Source organism: Glandiceps talaboti, chromosome 11, assembly GCF_964340395.1.
Source record: "Glandiceps talaboti chromosome 11, keGlaTala1.1, whole genome shotgun sequence".
Lineage (NCBI taxonomy): Eukaryota > Metazoa > Hemichordata > Enteropneusta > Spengelidae > Glandiceps > Glandiceps talaboti.
The window spans coordinates 14,571,526-14,590,842 of record NC_135559.1 but is presented as its reverse complement, the minus strand read 5'-3'; the positions used below and the strand labels follow the sequence as shown (position 1 = coordinate 14,590,842).

At 37.8% G+C, this 19,317-nt stretch overlaps 1 protein-coding gene across 1 annotated transcript; it reads left to right on the top strand.

The window, feature by feature from the left end:
- Window positions 1–209: 209 nt before the first annotated feature.
- LOC144442408 (uncharacterized) lies at window positions 210–15,178 on the top strand. Its single transcript, XM_078131751.1, has 3 exons — window positions 210–610; window positions 1,269–1,444; window positions 13,840–15,178. The coding sequence occupies exons 1-3, from the start codon at window positions 257–259 to the stop codon at window positions 13,859–13,861; spliced, it is 552 nt and encodes a 183-aa protein (XP_077987877.1). The 5' UTR covers window positions 210–256; the 3' UTR covers window positions 13,862–15,178.
- The last annotated feature ends 4,139 nt before the right edge of the window (window positions 15,179–19,317 follow it).

Below are 19,317 nucleotides of genomic sequence, written 5' to 3'. Positions count from 1 at the left end.
AGGAGTCTGAAACGATTTTCAATTTTAGGTCAGTTAAGTTAGATGGGGGGGTGGGGGGGTCTGGGACCTAACTTAAGCAATTAAGTTAGATATATTATATTGAACTTTTGATGTTGCCCCTTAGGATGGCTGATTGTCAACTCAACTACGTCACGACGCGTCATACCCTACGTCATATTTCGTCATAGAAGTTTTCTTCAGATTCTAACAAGTAAGCTGAGGATCACAACGGTAATCGACCCGGAAGCAGTAAGACATGCACCACGACAGTGACGATACGTCTTGTGTACCATCCCTACTGGAACGAGAGGAACTTAGGAAGGTGGGACTGGGCACGCGAAAAATAACGTTTGATGGGGATGGTGGTTTCGAACATTTGCAGGAAACTCTATACCGTCATTATCCTAAACTGGCAGATGGTGGTGGATTTATAATATACAGGAACATGCATGCTGGTGGCAAACTACTAACCCCTCTACCCATGCCTAGCAGTGGCTATTCGGTACCTTATTTTAGGGACGAGTCCGTGTTAAAGCACGCTGTAGCTTATGTGAGACCCCTGCAAAAGAATATGCAGATAGATCACAGCGCTAGCAGCGCTCACTGTGAGGTAAGTGGAATTTGTGAAATGAATAATAGGTATTAACAAGGAAATAGATTTTAAAACAAATTTATACAAAGAAAGACTAATACATAAGGGGCACATAGCTAACATATACAGATTGATCTTATGATAGGTTGAAGCTTTGAAAATACTGGAATGATGATTTATTTTTCTTAGACACTCATTTCAGCACACATCAGATTTGGCAAAAGAGATATTTTATTTGGTTTGTGTGTATCGATTATATTTTAACTGACCTTGGCCATATCCCGGTGTTTAAGGTATGGGAACCCCAGCAATAGAAAGGTGGAAAGCTGGTAAAACTGGCACAAAATGACAAGAGAACTTGTGTACCTTTTACATACATACCACCTTAAAAAAAATTGATATCAGCATTTAACAAATACTAATATATACTAATATAAAAACTTTTATTGCCAGAAATTTATAGACTTACAAAATACTCTAAATTTATCCACAAATATACAAAATATCAAAATTTACACAAAATGGATATTGTAAAAATAGTTCCTAGGAACTAGTCAAGCTTGTGGCCCTAAGGAAGACCTGTATAGCTTGATAAATGTTTGTAACTACTGTTTTTTAATTAAACATTAAATAATCAAGTAAGATTTAATTATTTGTATTTTTTTTTCTGCTTTAGGAAGAGCGAGAAAGTAAGGCAGCCAAAGTATCCTGTGTGAATTGTGGAAAGGAAGTTACTATAGGCTGTTTGGAAAATCATCAAAAAGTTTGTAATGTAGATGTTGATAATCTGTCCATCAGTGAAGTGAGGACCAATCTGACGTTGAACCAAACACTGGAGTTATTGACATGGAGGTACTGTATGAATTTAAGCTGTTGGTTTCATGTTTTTTGTCACCTTTAATGTTATTTGGGTACTATACATTAATAGTAATACAGCTTTACCATACATAGTACTAGACATAGTAGTACAGCTGTACCATGCATAGTACTATAATAGTACAGCTGTACCATACATAGTACAGCTGTACCATACATAGTACTACTAGTATACATAGTAGTACAGCTGTACCATACATAGTACTACTAGTATACATAGTAGTACAGCTGTACCATACATAGTACTAGACATAATAGTAGTACAGCTGTACCATGCATAGTACTATAATAGTACAGCTGTACCATATGTAACCAGTTTAAAGAGAACTCTGTGAATGAAGTAGAGAGTTGTTACTTAATGTAGGATGGATGAGTAACCATTCTACGGCAAATCTTGAGGGAAATACAAATAACAGGCAGAGAACAAAGTTTCTCCGTTCACTCAAGAAATAGTTTAATGGAATCTGCTTAAAATAAAATATACAATAGACAAAATAATATATAGACTTTACATAATGAATCTCTCTCAAAATAAACTTGATTCATCTTATAAGTACAGATATGCTAAATTAAGATACAAGTAATGGTGCCAAACTTATGTAATTGACTCGCCTCTAGGTGGCAGTGTAACAGTACAATGATTCAGACAGTCAGTATGCTAGGCAATGTATTTTGGCAAAACTGACAGGAAACTCTATGCAAAAATACAATAGACGCTCTAAAAGTACTCATTACAATGAAATAGAAACTCGTAATCATCATTTGGAAAGTATCGCTAAAGTTACAAGTACAAAGTGTCTCAAACTACAATATGCATCAGTTGACTCGTGTAACGGCTATAAATAGAACACATGTAAGAACTGCATGGCGTCGCTAACTTTTGGAGGCAATTCACACGATCAAGTTCTAGTTCAAAATGCTACACAATAAACACTATAGATAATGTCTAAACATACCTGTGAATGAAGTAGAGAGTTGTTACTTAATGTAGGATGGATGAGTAACCATTCTACGGCAAATCTTGAGGGAAATACAAATAACAGGCAGAGAACAAAGTTTCTCCGTTCACTCAAGAAATAGTTTAATGGAATCTGCTGACGTAGCAAGACCCCACGCGTGGTTGTCCTCTCCCACCCTGTCACCTGGTGGCGTCACACAACCCTCCGTTACAGGCTTGTACTGAGCAATACTTGACACATGTATACTTAATAACAACTAAACCTTATACTCAAAAAGTGAAAAATGGAGTAGGTTACACCCTCCCCCTCTTAATGGAATGGCGTCCCGACATTCACTTACAATGGTGTACATCACATACAATGATTATCCATTGGAAACAATACTAATGATAGCACTACAAACATTATGCTTTGACTCTTCACCTAAATCTTGTGTTAGAGATGACAAGTCTAGAGATGACAAGTAGTCTGCTTTCACCATCCAATCTGGTTTCACACAAACCTGGGTTAAATTAAGGCGATCAGGTGGTTTAATCGTTCTTTTCGATCGTCGTAAGGGTTCTCTTTCTGGTTCCTTGTTGGGTTCTTCTTGTACTTCCTTTTCAACATAAACACTACAATCAGGTTGAGCTTCTTCCTGTGCATCCGGAATTGGAGACGTCACCATTTCTGCAGTAATATCCTGCACAGATGTTTCCACTGTAGACGTTGGAATCTCTTTCTCCACAACCAATGTCACAGAAGGTGTCTCAACATCTTCCATAGGAATGGTTTCATCAATGTGTCGGTGTCGTATAGATACATTACTAGGATTTACCTCACCTAAGATCTCGATCTTCTCTTCTTCACACAATTGCTTGTGTTTATGGGAACTAACATCATGTGGTTTACACTTAGTAGATACACGGACAAAATCAATATCTTCACAGCTATCAGAACTATCATCGTCACTGCTGTTGTCACTTGCTTTGTAGCTTCTTGTCTTTATTCTTGATCTGGTTCTAACAGTTTCTTTGGAAATGGCTGGTTTCATGTCTGGTGGTCTGGGCAGAGAAAAGCATGGCAACAGCAAATTGCGATGGAGTGTCCTCTCTCGACCAGAACCTGTTTCAGGGCGAACTACATACACTGGTATGTCAGGATTAGGTTTGTTGATGACAGTGAATACATCTTTCTCCCATCGATCTGCTATCTTGTGCTTACCTCTGATGTTGACATTTTTCACTAGCACTCTATCACCTAGCTCCAGAACTGAATCACGAACCTTACAGTCATATCTCCGTTTGTTATCTTTAGACTTTCTAGTTGACTCCTCCGATGCTAGCCCATAGGCATAATCTAGACGATCCCTTAACAAGGCTGCATAGTCATGATGTGTGTTTTCTATACTGTCTGCAGGCTCCAATCCCAGATAAACATCTATGGGTAGTCTAGGGTGACGACCAAACATCAAGTAGTATGGTGAAAAATGTGTAGAGTCATTTCTAGTACAATTATAAGCATGTACAAGAGAACTCACATATGACTTCCAGTCCTTCTTCTGTTGTTCACTGAGTGTACCAAGCATATCCAGAAGCGTCCTGTTGAAACGTTCGGTCTGCCCATTACCCTGGGGATGATACGGGGTTGTTCTAGACTTCTGAACTCCAGTTATCTTACATAGCTGCTGAATAACCTCTGATTCGAAATTACGACCCTGGTCAGAATGAAGTCTGGCTGGGAAACCGTAGTGAACCATGAAATTATCAAACAGATGCTTTGCTGTAGTCTGTGCTGTTTGGTTACTGGTGGGGATAGCAACCGCATAACGTGTAAAATGATCTGTTATGACTAAGATGTTTGTTATACCTCCTTTACTCTCCTCCAGTGTCAAATAATCCATGCACACCAATTCCATGGGCTGACTGGTCTTGATGGAAACCAACGGGGCAGCAATTCTGGTACCTGGTGGTATCTTCCTTCTTGTGCATCTCTCACAAGTCTTAATCTTGACATCAACATCACGAGACATGTATGGCCAAAAGAATCTAGCTCTTGCCAAGTCTAAGGTGCGTTCTTTACCAAGATGACCTATCTCGTCATGAACACCTCTTAAAACCATTTCCCTGTACTGCCTAGGTAGTACCAACTGGTAGGATTTGGTTCCCCTGTGCACAGTTCGACTTCTGTACAGCACACCATTCCTAAAGCATAGTTTATCCCATTCATGTAATAAACGTTGTACCTCAACACTTTCACTCTGTCTCTTAGTACGAGATAGAGACTTTCCTTCCTGTTTCAAGATAACAACACGTTGGATACTTGGATCTCTTTGTTGAGCAGCTATCCATTCTTCCTTGGTCAGTGTAGGCAATGACTCACTCCCTGGCAAAGGTGGTGGTTTGTCTAGTGTATTAGGAATTGCCGTTGCACTCACACTTACGGACTCTACCAATGGAATAGAGGTCTTGGCTAGGTAAGACTGGCATACTGCTTCAACACACTCTGACGACATTCTATTGCTGTTAGCCTCCATCCGTTCCATGAACTGTCTCACATGGTCACTGGGTCCATCATCTTCATTTCCATCGTGCGGTCTGCGTGAAAGACCATCTGCATCCGCATTCTGAGAACCTGGACGATATGCTAGGCTGAAGTTGTATGTGGAAAGTGCTGCAAGCCATCGGTGACCGGTGGCATCTAACTTGGCACTGGTGGTTACATATGTCAAAGGGTTGTTGTCAGTAATTACCTTGAAATGGTTTCCATATAAATAGTCATGGAACTTCTCCGTCACAGCCCACTTCAGTGCAAGAAATTCCAGCTTGTGAGCAGGGTAATTTCGTTCACTGCGTGATAGTCCTCGGCTGGCATAGGCAATCACTCGTTTCTTACCATCCTGTTCCTGATATAGAACCGCTCCAAGACCATCATAGCTAGCATCAGTGTGCAGTTCAAAGGGTAGATGGTAGTCTGCATAAGCCAGAATAGGCGGGTTAGACAACTTCTCAATGATGGTATCAAATGCCCTTTGACACTGGTCAGTCCAAATGAACTCTGGTGGCTTTGCTGGCTTCAAAGTCTTCTTCTGTCCTTTCTTCTTTTTTTGATGGCATACCAACAGTCAAGTCGTTAAGTGGTCTAGCGATATGGGAAAACCCTTTTACAAATCTCCTATAATACCCAGCAAATCCCAGGAAGGACCTCAGCTGATCTACATTCTTGGGTACAGGCCAGGACTTCAGTGCTTCAATCTTGTCAGGATCTGTCTGCACACCATCAGCTGACACCACATGTCCAAGATACTTGACTTTGCTTTGGAAAAACTGACATTTGGAAGCTTTCACTTTCAAGCCATACTGTTGTAAACGGTCAAAGACTGCTTCAAGCCTCTCCAAGTGTTCCTCAAAAGTAGATGAAAAGATAATCACATCGTCCAAATAAACAAGACATATTTTGAAATTATAATTTCCCATACACTTCTCCATGAGCCTCTGGAAAGTACTGGGAGCATTGGTTAAACCAAAAGGCATCCTGTTACACTCATAGTGACCAAATGGTGTCGTAAAAGCTGTTTTGGATTTGTCATCATCCGCCATACCAATCTGCCAGTATCCACTTTTCAAATCAATACACGAGAACCATTTTGCTCCTTTCAAGGCTTCTAAACTTTCCTCTATCCGTGGGATTGCATAAGAGTCTCTAATAGTCTTAGCATTTAGTTTTCTGTAATCAATACACATGCGAGTAGACCCATCTTTTTTCTTAACCAGCACTATGGGTGCTGCCCATGGACTATGCGACTCACGAATAGCTCCACATGCCAACATGCCTTCAAGAAGAGATCTGACTTCATCATACATAGCAGGGGGTAGACGTCGATGTCTCTCACATACCAGTTTGTCATCAGTCAAAGGAATCCTGTGTTGCACAGCTGTACAGAAACCAAGATCATTGTCATGTTTGGAGAATATCTCAGACTTACGAGCAAGTAAATCTTGGACTTGTTTACACTGTGATGTAGTAAGTGGAGACTTACTAAGATCAATCTCTGTCAACAAAGAGTCAGATGTGTTCACTTCACTAGTAGGAGTAGCTGTTGCTAACTGTTGGTAGTTGTTTGGTGATCCAACCCAAGTCACGGCACTCACTTCACCAAGTACATCACCAGGACGAATAGTCACTGCCTTGGTTGACAGATTCTGCACCTGCACTGGCAATCTACTTTTTCTACCATTACACTGTAACTTTGTTGCCAAGGGGCTGACAATTAAATTACCAGAAAATCTTCTTTTGGTAGCCTCACAAGTAACCAGGTACTCATCACCCTTTGGTCCAGGTTTTGTCTTACCAACCAGGTTCAAAATAGTGTTTGGTTCTATCTGTACTGGTCTACGCAACTGGGCTCGTGCTACTCCAATCTTGCCATTTTCACCACAGAACTTTTCTCTGGCATCTAGATGGTCATATGCAGCTTGAACAGCAGCCGATATTCTCAAACTCTGTACATTCTTTGACTTTTTATACTGTTTGGTCTGTCTCCGGCAATAGTTGATAAGATTTGTACCAACACAGAGGGGAACTTCCCTATTGTATGCTGTATCAAGAACAACTAATACCAGGACATCCATTCCATTAGCAGTACCAAAGATCCTACTTGGAAAAGAAATGTTTACTTCAATATAACCAAGAAATGTGACTGTCTGTCCCTGTGCACCTGTAATTGTTAACAAATCTTCAATAGGCTGAATGGAGCATGATGATGAAAGATGTGTCTTATAGAATGACTCACTAACAGTTGTTACTTGTGATCCTGTGTCAATCAAACTGCGACAATGAACTCCATTTATGACAGCATCTTCCTCATTAGGATCTCCAACAATACGATCAAGGACGGACTGACTATGTACAATGATGTTGTTCCGGGCTTTCTTGACTCTAGTGCCTACCACTTGCCCACTAGTGGAGGCACTTGGGTGTTTAAAGATTCAGTACTGGCAGTACTATCAGTAGTGGTTGACTGGTTGTTATCAGCTTTAAGGTTTCTACAGCCTCTTGCTATGTGACCATCTTGACCACACTTGAAGCAGCGAATATTACCATGAACACGACCTGCTCCATCAGGACTTCTCTGTTGTGCACGAGGTGACCGTTGTGAAGTTGTTCTGGTTCTTCCCCTTCCTCTACCACCATCTGTATACTCCATCAGCTGTTGTTGACCATCCACTGTAGTTGGTACCTCTCTTTTCTCTAACTCTGCTAATTTGGCTGTCAACAACTGTACACTCTGTTGTAATTCTTTTACCATGGGATCAGCTACCTTTGTCACATTAGACTGCTGAGGAACTGAAGACTGGTGAGTAATGCCTGATCTGGGCGGCTTAGAATAAAGGGCAGATTCTCTTACTTCCTGTTCAGCTACTCTTGTGATGCGAAGTAATTCATCGAAAGTCTTGGCTTGATCATACCTATGTCTTGCTACATTCTTAATCTGCTCACCAAATAAACCCTTCCAGAAGACAGTCTTTAATGCTTCATCTACAGCTGGTGCAGCTAATCCACCTCTTTCTCTGGCTTTATTGATAGCTACTTCCAAACGACAACCATATGCAGCTACACTTTCTCTTTCCTCTTGTTTGCTGTTGTAGAACTGCTGCAAGAGAGAAGCTCCAGATTCTACCACTCCATAGATACCAACTAGTTTCTCTACAATTGCCTCTATTGATGTATCAACACCCATATGCATGACTATTTTACTGGCCTCTCCACGCAATGACCTTCTGACAGCCGTCGTAAGAATTTCTCTGCTATGGGATCCATCTCTCAGAAGACAGTCAACTTCATACTTCCATGCCTCAAAATCAGAATCACCCTTGTTTTTAGGATCACCCGAAAATGTGACAATCCGTGGTGGTTGAAACAATGATGCAGGTAACATAACACTTGACTGATCAGAAGACATTGGACATGTCACTGATGGGCCACTGTATCCTGTTTTACTCGAAGTACCACTGGGATTGTTGTGCAATGGAGTGACATCATGACCTGCTTTTCTTACAACAGATATCATATGATCGAGATCTGCTTGACTTACTACATTATCATAGTCTAATGTAGGTGTAGACATGCTAGGACCTATAACAGACTTGGTTTTACGTCTATAACTAGGCATCATGAGTGGGCTTGTAACATACATAGGAGACATACAATACCTAAGTTCATCCTTCATGTTTGATGGGACAAGTGACACTTCGACTTGCTTATCCATAAACATTTTACCACTCAATATTCCAAGAGCAGTTTTCGCTGTTGCAATATCAATGAATTGACAAAATGCATAATCTCTACTACATGATAACTCTGGGTCAAATGGTCTTTCTATTCTAACAACTTCACCAGCAGATGAACAAAAATCTCTCAGTTGCTGAGAGGTTGCACTAATAGCAATACCCTTAATGAAAACTGTACTGTCTATTGGGTTATGACTAGGTGTACATGGTGGTGTATCCATGTTTAGTTTCACTTATGATTAAAATGTTATACAAAAGGGTGAAATGTAGCAAAGAAAAAAAATATTACAGATCAAACTTCAACCAAAATTATTGTACATACACTAGATGACTAAGAAATCTATATCAATGTTGTAAATGCAGCAAGGGTTCAAATCTGTGTCACTATTTATCAGGGTCCTTTTTAAATTTGATAATATTAACACAGTATTCAGCTACAAACAGCTAAAAAGATACAGGACTTCTTGATCGCATCAGCTTTTGGTCTTCTAGCTCCAGTGTAGTGGTAATACAGCTCCACAAAATACAGCTCCACAAAATAGGAATCTGGGTTATCATGCAAGTATCACTTGGTCAGTAGCAGCAGGCTTTACACATCAGCAAAGGAGTACTGCTAATATAGACCATTCAAACTTCCAGTTCTCCAGTTAACTAACAACAGTCTGTATCGAGGCACCATCAGCTTAAGTATCTTGTCTATACTTTAGCATTAGGGCCCCACGTTGGGCGCCAAATTATGTAACCAGTTTAAAGAGAACTCTGTGAATGAAGTAGAGAGTTGTTACTTAATGTAGGATGGATGAGTAACCATTCTACGGCAAATCTTGAGGGAAATACAAATAACAGGCAGAGAACAAAGTTTCTCCGTTCACTCAAGAAATAGTTTAATGGAATCTGCTTAAAATAAAATATACAATAGACAAAATAATATATAGACTTTACATAATGAATCTCTCTCAAAATAAACTTGATTCATCTTATAAGTACAGATATGCTAAATTAAGATACAAGTAATGGTGCCAAACTTATGTAATTGACTCGCCTCTAGGTGGCAGTGTAACAGTACAATGATTCAGACAGTCAGTATGCTAGGCAATGTATTTTGGCAAAACTGACAGGAAACTCTATGCAAAAATACAATAGACGCTCTAAAAGTACTCATTACAATGAAATAGAAACTCGTAATCATCATTTGGAAAGTATCGCTAAAGTTACAAGTACAAAGTGTCTCAAACTACAATATGCATCAGTTGACTCGTGTAACGGCTATAAATAGAACACATGTAAGAACTGCATGGCGTCGCTAACTTTTGGAGGCAATTCACACGATCAAGTTCTAGTTCAAAATGCTACACAATAAACACTATAGATAATGTCTAAACATACCTGTGAATGAAGTAGAGAGTTGTTACTTAATGTAGGATGGATGAGTAACCATTCTACGGCAAATCTTGAGGGAAATACAAATAACAGGCAGAGAACAAAGTTTCTCCGTTCACTCAAGAAATAGTTTAATGGAATCTGCTGACGTAGCAAGACCCCACGCGTGGTTGTCCTCTCCCACCCTGTCACCTGGTGGCGTCACACAACCCTCCGTTACAGGCTTGTACTGAGCAATACTTGACACATGTATACTTAATAACAACTAAACCTTATACTCAAAAAGTGAAAAATGGAGTAGGTTACACATACATAGTACTACTAGTATACATAGTAGTACAGCTGTACCATACATAGTACTAGACATAATAGTAGTACAGCTGTACCATACATAGTACTATAATAGTAGTACAGCTGTACCATACATAGTACTACTAGTATACATAGTAGTACAGCTGTACCATACATAGTACTACTAGTATACATAGTAGTACAGCTGTACCATACATAGTACTATAATAGTAGTACAGCTGTACCATGCATAGTACTATAATAGTACAGCTGTACCATACATAGTACTACTAGTATACATAGTAGTACAGCTGTACCATACATAGTACTACTAGTATACATAGTAGTACAGCTGTACCATACATAGTACTATAATAGTAGTACAGCTGTACCATACATAGTACTACTAGTATACATAGTAGTACAGCTGTACCATACATAGTACTACTAGTATACATAGTAGTACAGCTGTACCATACATAGTACTATAATAGTAGTACAGCTGTACCATGCATAGTACTATAATAGTACAGCTGTACCATACATAGTACTACTAGTATACATAGTAGTACAGCTGTACCATACATAGTACTACTAGTATACATAGTAGTACAGCTGTACCATACATAGTACTACTAGTATACATAGTAGTACAGCTGTACCATACATAGTACTATAATAGTAGTACAGCTGTACCATACATAGTACTACTAGTATACATAGTAGTACAGCTGTACCATACATAGTACTACTAGTATACATAGTAGTACAGCTGTACCATACATAGTACTATAATAGTAGTACAGCTGTACCATACATAGTACTGTAATAGTAGTACAGCTGTACCATACATAGTACTATAATGATACAACTGTACCATACAGAGTACCATACATAGTAGTACAGCTGTACCATACAGAGTACCATACATAGTAGTACAGCTGTACCATACAGAGTACCATACATAATAGTACAGCTGTACCATACAGAGTACCATACATAGTAGTACAGCTGTACCATACAGAGTACCATACATAGTAGTACAGCTGTACCATACAGAGTACCATACATAATACTACAGCTGTACCATACATAGTACCATACATAGTAGTACAGCTGTACCATACAGAGTACCATACATAGTAGTACAGCTGTACCATACAGAGTACCATACATAGTAGTACAGCTGTACCATACAGAGTACCATACATAGTAGTACAGCTGTACCATACAGAGTACCATACATAGTAGTACAGCTGTACCATACAGAGTACCATACATAGTAGTACAGCTGTACCATACAGAGTACCATACATAGTAGTACAGCTGTACCATACAGAGTACCATACATAGTAGTACAGCTGTACCATACAGAGTACCATACATAGTAGTACAGCTGTACCATACAGAGTACCATACATAATAGTACAGCTGTACCATACAGAGTACCATACATAGTAGTACAGCTGTACCATACAGAGTACCATACATAGTAGTACAGCTGTACCATACATAGTACTATAATAGTAGTACAGCTGTACCATACATATAGTACTATAATGATACAACTGTACCATACAGAGTACCATACATAATAGTACAGCTGTACCATACAGAGTACCATACATAGTAGTACAGCTGTACCATACAGAGTACCATACATAGTAGTACAGCTGTACCATACAGAGTACCATACATAGTAGTACAGCTGTACCATACAGAGTACCATACATAGTAGTACAGCTGTACCATACAGAGTACTATACATAGTAGTACAGCTGTACCATACAGAGTACCATACATAGTAGTACAGCTGTACCATACAGAGTACCATACATAATAGTACAGCTGTACCATACAGAGTACCATACATAGTAGTACAGCTGTACCATACAGAGTACCATACATAGTAGTACAGCTGTACCATACAGAGTACCATACATAGTAGTACAGCTGTACCATACAGAGTACCATACATAGTAGTACAGCTGTACCATACAGAGTACCATACATAGTAGTACAGCTGTACCATACAGAGTACTATACATAATAGTACAGCTGTACCATACATAGTACTATACATAATAGTACAGCTGTACCATACAGAGTACTATACATAATAGTACAGCTGTACCATACATAGTACTATACATAATAGTACAGCTGTACCATACAGAGTACCATACATAATAGTAGTACAGCTGTACCATACAGAGTACCATACATAATAGTAGTACAGCTGTACCATACAGAGTACCATACATAATAGTACTGCTGTATAGCATGAGTTATAATACCAGTTTGAAACTTGTTTCACATTCACTCACCAAGCATTTGTCTTGAGTTGCCTCAAGGGCCTAAGTAGAAGTACATTTATGATAGATGAATAATAAATTCACTACTTCTTGCCTCAAAGCATGCAGTTGCGAAAAAAAGAGCTCAGTTTAATTGATTATTACAGTGGGTCTGTTAGTCCGTCCATAATGCATTTCTCAGACATGCAATATCCAGTTACTTTTAAGCCAGGCGCAAAGATGACTTGTCATATGGGACATGTGCAAGTCACTTCAGTTCACAACATACACAAGTGTCCAAGTGGCATGCCAGCCATGTTTGTTGTTAACAATGACTATTTATGGCATAACTCGAAAACTTGAATACATAGAGACTACATTATAGTGTCTATCCCTAAATTATTAGGTGTAAACTTTCATTGGAGACCCTGACCTTTGACCTTGGCCAAATGGGTCAATTATCTAAATCCAGTCCTATCCCGCATGTCGCAGACACTTTTATAATACATATAAAATTTATTAAAATTTTTTCCTATTTATTACTAATGTCATTTAAAATCATGATAGAAGTAAAGCATGTGAGGGAGTGCATTTTTGATGAAGACTTGTGAGTCCAAACTTAATGTCATTTTTTGCTTTTGATACAGTAATTGGGTCATTGGCTCATATATCAGGTACAAATGTATATTATTCACAAACACAAGTTCTCTTTGACAACTTTGATTGAAATACAGACATGCTTTGAACAAATAACCTTTACATCTCCAGTTTATTCAAATTTTGATCATTCTGTCAGATCCGGTTTAACTGAAGAAGGATATGTCAAGTCATTAGTTCAAAACATGCCTGTTTCAGATTCTAAAGTGGAAGAAGAAAACTTGTGTTTGAATCGCCATGCTTCTATGATGAACATACACTTATGTCATTGTCATTACACATCATCACCCTTCAACTAGTAAGGACCAATGGCTATATGGGCTCATATGCTCCTTCCTGGAAGGTAATGGGTTCTGAAATAGCATAGGTTAAGTACCAATATAGCCAGACTTAACATAATCATGGAGTATTGGTTAATTGTGGGCAACCGTAAGGACTAAGAGAGCTAGTTTATTCAGAAATTAGTTAACATATCATAAAAAACTGTTGCATATAATATATTTTATTCTCTTTTTTCCCAGATACCAAACCCTCTATCCATGATGTTTTGCAGTGTATAACAGGCGACAGGAATATGCCCTGGAAAATTTTCATATGGTTCAGTAGCATACCAATATCTACATTGCCAGACCCTGGTGTTTGTACCAAGGAAGTGCAGCTTCATGTCAGCCATGAGTCTTACCAAACTTTGAAAAACTCCTTTGATACAACTGTCACATTCCAATGTGTAGGTTTTGGGTGGTATTAACACATATTTTCTTGATCTACTTTTCAGCTGTGGAATTAATATGTTAAGATGATTTTCAGACAACATACACATGCAAAGAATGCTAGTAAGGTGCTGATTAAAAATATGCCTCATTTTGTGGTAAAATTCTTTAAATATTCACGGGTGCAACTTTAATCACAGTTGTAGTAAGTTACCAGAAATAGTGTATTCACTGGACTGGTGTAAGTTTAACCACAGTTGTACTAAGTTACCAGAAATAGTGTATTCACTGGACTGGTGTAAGTTTAACCACAGTTGTACTAAGTTACCAGAAATAGTGTATTCACTGGACTGGTGTAAGTTTAATCACAGTTGTACTAAGTTACCAGAAATAGTGTATTCACTGGACTGATGTAAGTTTAACCACAGTTGTACTAAGTTACCAGAAATAGTGTATTCACTGGACTGGTGTAAGTTTAACCACAGTTGTACTAAGTTACCAGAAATAGTGTATTCACTGGACTGGTGTAAGTTTAATCACAGTAGGTAGTAAGTTGCCAGAAATGTAATTTTGCATCATTTTTAGAAACATAGATTGCAAGAGGATTGCATTAGTTGTTTTCATAATTTCTAACATTATCTTTTTTTCTCTACAACACACAAAACTCAATCCAGTGTCTACCTATGATCAATGTAACCTTAGAAATTTAGTTGTGTTTTCTCCAATTCAATGTATTGCATAAACCTGAAGTATCTTTCCATTTTTGATGTCATCAATCCTCTCTAATGCTTCTCACTACACTGATTACAGATTAGATTTAGGGGCTAAGTGACAATATCTTGGAAACAACAAAGGGTTACTGCTTCGGTTCTACATTAAGAAGTCCAGAGAGTCGATTCATATGCTGCTAAAAATTATATCATTGCACTTTGTTTTAGAACAGGTGTGAAAACTTATGATTGAGGTGACAACTTCTGATGATGAGTTACTTGTCAAAGACTTTAATCAGTTAGATAGTTGGGACAAAATTAGCCTTAACTTTGATGCATTTAATAGGTTAATTTCAGTAAGTCCTTTCAAAAAGTATTTAGTTTTTTGAGAAGTTTTGAGAAATTTTGAGCTTACTTATAATAAAAATGTTCTCAGAAAATTCTTGTGTCCTTTACTGTCATAATAATTTTAGGATACTGACTTACAGGGAATGAAAACATTACATGTACTCCAAAGCTTGCACTATGAAAATCAAAACATACATACATCTGCAAGTTATACTTGGTCATCATGAAATGTTTATTCATTTTATTAAAATATACATGTATACCATGATACATTTTTGTTAAAATAATGTTACATGTTCACAATAAATTTAAATGACATGACAGCACTATCACAAAGTACAATTACTATCCGTGGTACTATATCACTGTCAAAGCCATCTATAGACCTGACGTCAGTCCAAACCCCCCAAAAGCATCAAATTCTATGAATATCTAGATCGATATAGGATCATATCACAATGACTGCGCGATAAACCTGCACAGATCTTCTGCTGCATTGAATGTCGTAAGGTAAGCCCACTAGGTGCCCTATGAGAGTAACGACACATAAGGATCTGAATCCACTTTTTTGGCTGAAATACTGAAAGCAATATTTTTGCCTGAGAGTTGTGCATAATCATTGATAAGGTTGGACAGAATATAGGTCAATAAGAATTGCACACAACACTTTTCGTGATTGTTCAAGAGTTACCACTTCGTTCCATTACTGTATCAGACAGCTGAATACAATAATATATTCATATTTCCCTGTCTTTTTGTTGTCCTTCAGTCAGTGTCTTGACATCAAACATAACATGACCTTGACCTTTTTGAATACTCCATTAATTTGTAACCAATATTCAACCATTGGTACTTTATCATGACAGGAAAGAGTTAACTATGTTAACTACATATATATCAATCCCATTACTTGATAATTCTGCAAGTGGGTCGATCAACATGCACAATTCTCTATATTTCTCCTCTTCAAGTGGTATTGTCACATCAGGAATTGTTACACTTACAAGTTCTGGTACATTTGTTAGAGTTGGGCCTTCCCAATCAACACCATATTCCAAATCCTGTCAAATGAAAATTGAAAATGAGATAATGGAAACCTGACTTTGCCAAACTTACTGTTGCAAAAGAATTTGGTCTAAATAGAAGAAAATTAAGTTAATAGTTTCAATAATACAACCCTGCCAATAGGTGTTGTTCTGTCCATATGTATGTAGGACGGTACTGTATATGAATGTCAATACTACATACTTATCAAAAATAATAAAACAATTATAGTAAAACAACTCACTGGATATATGACACAGAAGTGTTGCAAATAAAGAATTAATAAAGATTTCTGCACATCATGAAGTATTGAGGCAAAACAATTGAATTCCATCACACATACAATCTATATTTCAATACTTAATTAGCAAACTGAGACTGTGACAGAAAAGTAGGTGTGAGTATCTAGGAACATTTTGAAGGAATAATATGTGAGATTGAAATACATGCAGGATTAAATGTTATGCCAACTAACATATGCAATATTACATAGGAACATTGTATATCATGTCCATGTTGCAGGGTATGTTTTGCTACTGCTCTTCCACATGGTTGTCAAAAGTATACCTACTACACAGATATGCATTTCATCTCTATGCATAGACTGTTATACACATCTCTGAACCATAGATGCATGTATGTTTTGTTGAAATACAAGTTGCTAAACAGGTTGATTGAATTAAAGTATGTCTCAAGTCTTGTGCACACCAAAGCAGTTATTGGGATATGTTATCCAAAGCTGCTACAACAACTATGGGCTAATACAGTTATGTCTACAACCCTGTATTAGGTATGTGTGTGGCTATACCACCAAAGGGCTAATACAGTTATGTCTACAACTCTGTACTAGGTATGTGTGTGGCTATACCACCACAGGGCTAATACAGTTATGTCTACAAATCTGTACTAGGTATGTGTGTGGCTATACCACCACATCGCTAATACAGTTATGTCTACAAATCTGTACTAGGTATGTGTGTGGCTATACCACCACATGGCTAATACAGTTATGTCTACAAATCTGTACTAGGTATGTGTGTGGCTATACCACCACATGGCTAATACAGTCATGTCCACAACCCTGTACAGGATATATGTGTGGCTATACCACCACAGGGCTAATACAGTTATGTCTACAACCCTGTATTAGGTATGTGTGTGGCTATACCACCAAAGGGCTAATACAGTTATGTCTACAACTCTGTACTAGGTATGTGTGTGGCTATACCACCACATCGCTAATACAGTTATGTCTACAAATCTGTACTAGGTATGTGTGTGGCTATACCACCAAAGGGCTAATACAGTCATGTCCACAACCCTGTACAGGATATATGTGTGGCTATACCACCACAGGGCTAATACAGTTATGTCTACAACTCTGTACTAGGTATGTGTGTGGCTATACCACCACATCGCTAATACAGTTATGTCTACAAATCTATACTAGGTATGTGTGTGGCTATACCACCACATGGCTAATACAGTTATGTCTACAAATATGTACTAGATATGTGTGTGGCTATACCACCACATGGCTAATACAGTCATGTCCACAACCCTGTACAGGATATATGTGTGGCTATACCACTTTTCGTATAGTGTCAACCTGTTTAGCAACTTGTATTTCAACAAAACATACATGCATCTATGGTTCAGAGATGTGTATAACAGTCTATGCATAGAGATGAAATGCATATCTGTGTAGTAGGTATACTTTTGACAACCATGTGGAAGAGCAGTAGCAAAACATACCCTGCAACATGGACATGATATACAATGTTCCTATGTAATATTGCATATGTTAGTTGGCATAACATTTAATCCTGCATGTATTTCAATCTCACATATTATTCCTTCAAAATGTTCCTAGATACTCACACCTACTTTTCTGTCACAGTCTCAGTTTGCTAATTAAGTATTGAAATATAGATTGTATGTGTGATGGAATTCAATTGTTTTGCCTCAATACTTCATGATGTGCAGAAATCTTTATTAATTCTTTATTTGCAACACTTCTGTGTCATATATCCAGTGAGTTGTTTTACTATAATTGTTTTATTATTTTTGATAAGTATGTAGTATTGACATTCATATACAGTACCGTCCTACATACATATGGACAGAACAACACCTATTGGCAGGGTTGTATTATTGAAACTATTAACTTAATTTTCTTCTATTTAGACCAAATTCTTTTGCAACAGTAAGTTTGGCAAAGTCAGGTTTCCATTATCTCATTTTCAATTTTCATTTGACAGGATTTGGAATATGGTGTTGATTGGGAAGGCCCAACTCTAACAAATGTACCAGAACTTGTAAGTGTAACAATTCCTGATGTGACAATACCACTTGAAGAGGAGAAATATAGAGAATTGTGCATGTTGATCGACCCACTTGCAGAATTATCAAGTAATGGGATTGATATATATGTAGTTAACATAGTTAACTCTTTCCTGTCATGATAAAGTACCAATGGTTGAATATTGGTTACAAATTAATGGAGTATTCAAAAAGGTCAAGGTCATGTTATGTTTGATGTCAAGACACTGACTGAAGGACAACAAAAAGACAGGGAAATATGAATATATTATTGTATTCAGCTGTCTGATACAGTAATGGAACGAAGTGGTAACTCTTGAACAATCACGAAAAGTGTTGTGTGCAATTCTTATTGACCTATATTCTGTCCAACCTTATCAATGATTATGCACAACTCTCAGGCAAAAATATTGCTTTCAGTATTTCAGCCAAAAAAGTGGATTCAGATCCTTATGTGTCGTTACTCTCATAGGGCACCTAGTGGGCTTACCTTACGACATTCAATGCAGCAGAAGATCTGTGCAGGTTTATCGCGCAGTCATTGTGATATGATCCTATATCGATCTAGATATTCATAGAATTTGATGCTTTTGGGGGGTTTGGACTGACGTCAGGTCTATAGATGGCTTTGACAGTGATATAGTACCACGGATAGTAATTGTACTTTGTGATAGTGCTGTCATGTCATTTAAATTTATTGTGAACATGTAACATTATTTTAACAAAAATGTATCATGGTATACATGTATATTTTAATAAAATGAATAAACATTTCATGATGACCAAGTATAACTTGCAGATGTATGTATGTTTTGATTTTCATAGTGCAAGCTTTGGAGTACATGTAATGTTTTCATTCCCTGTA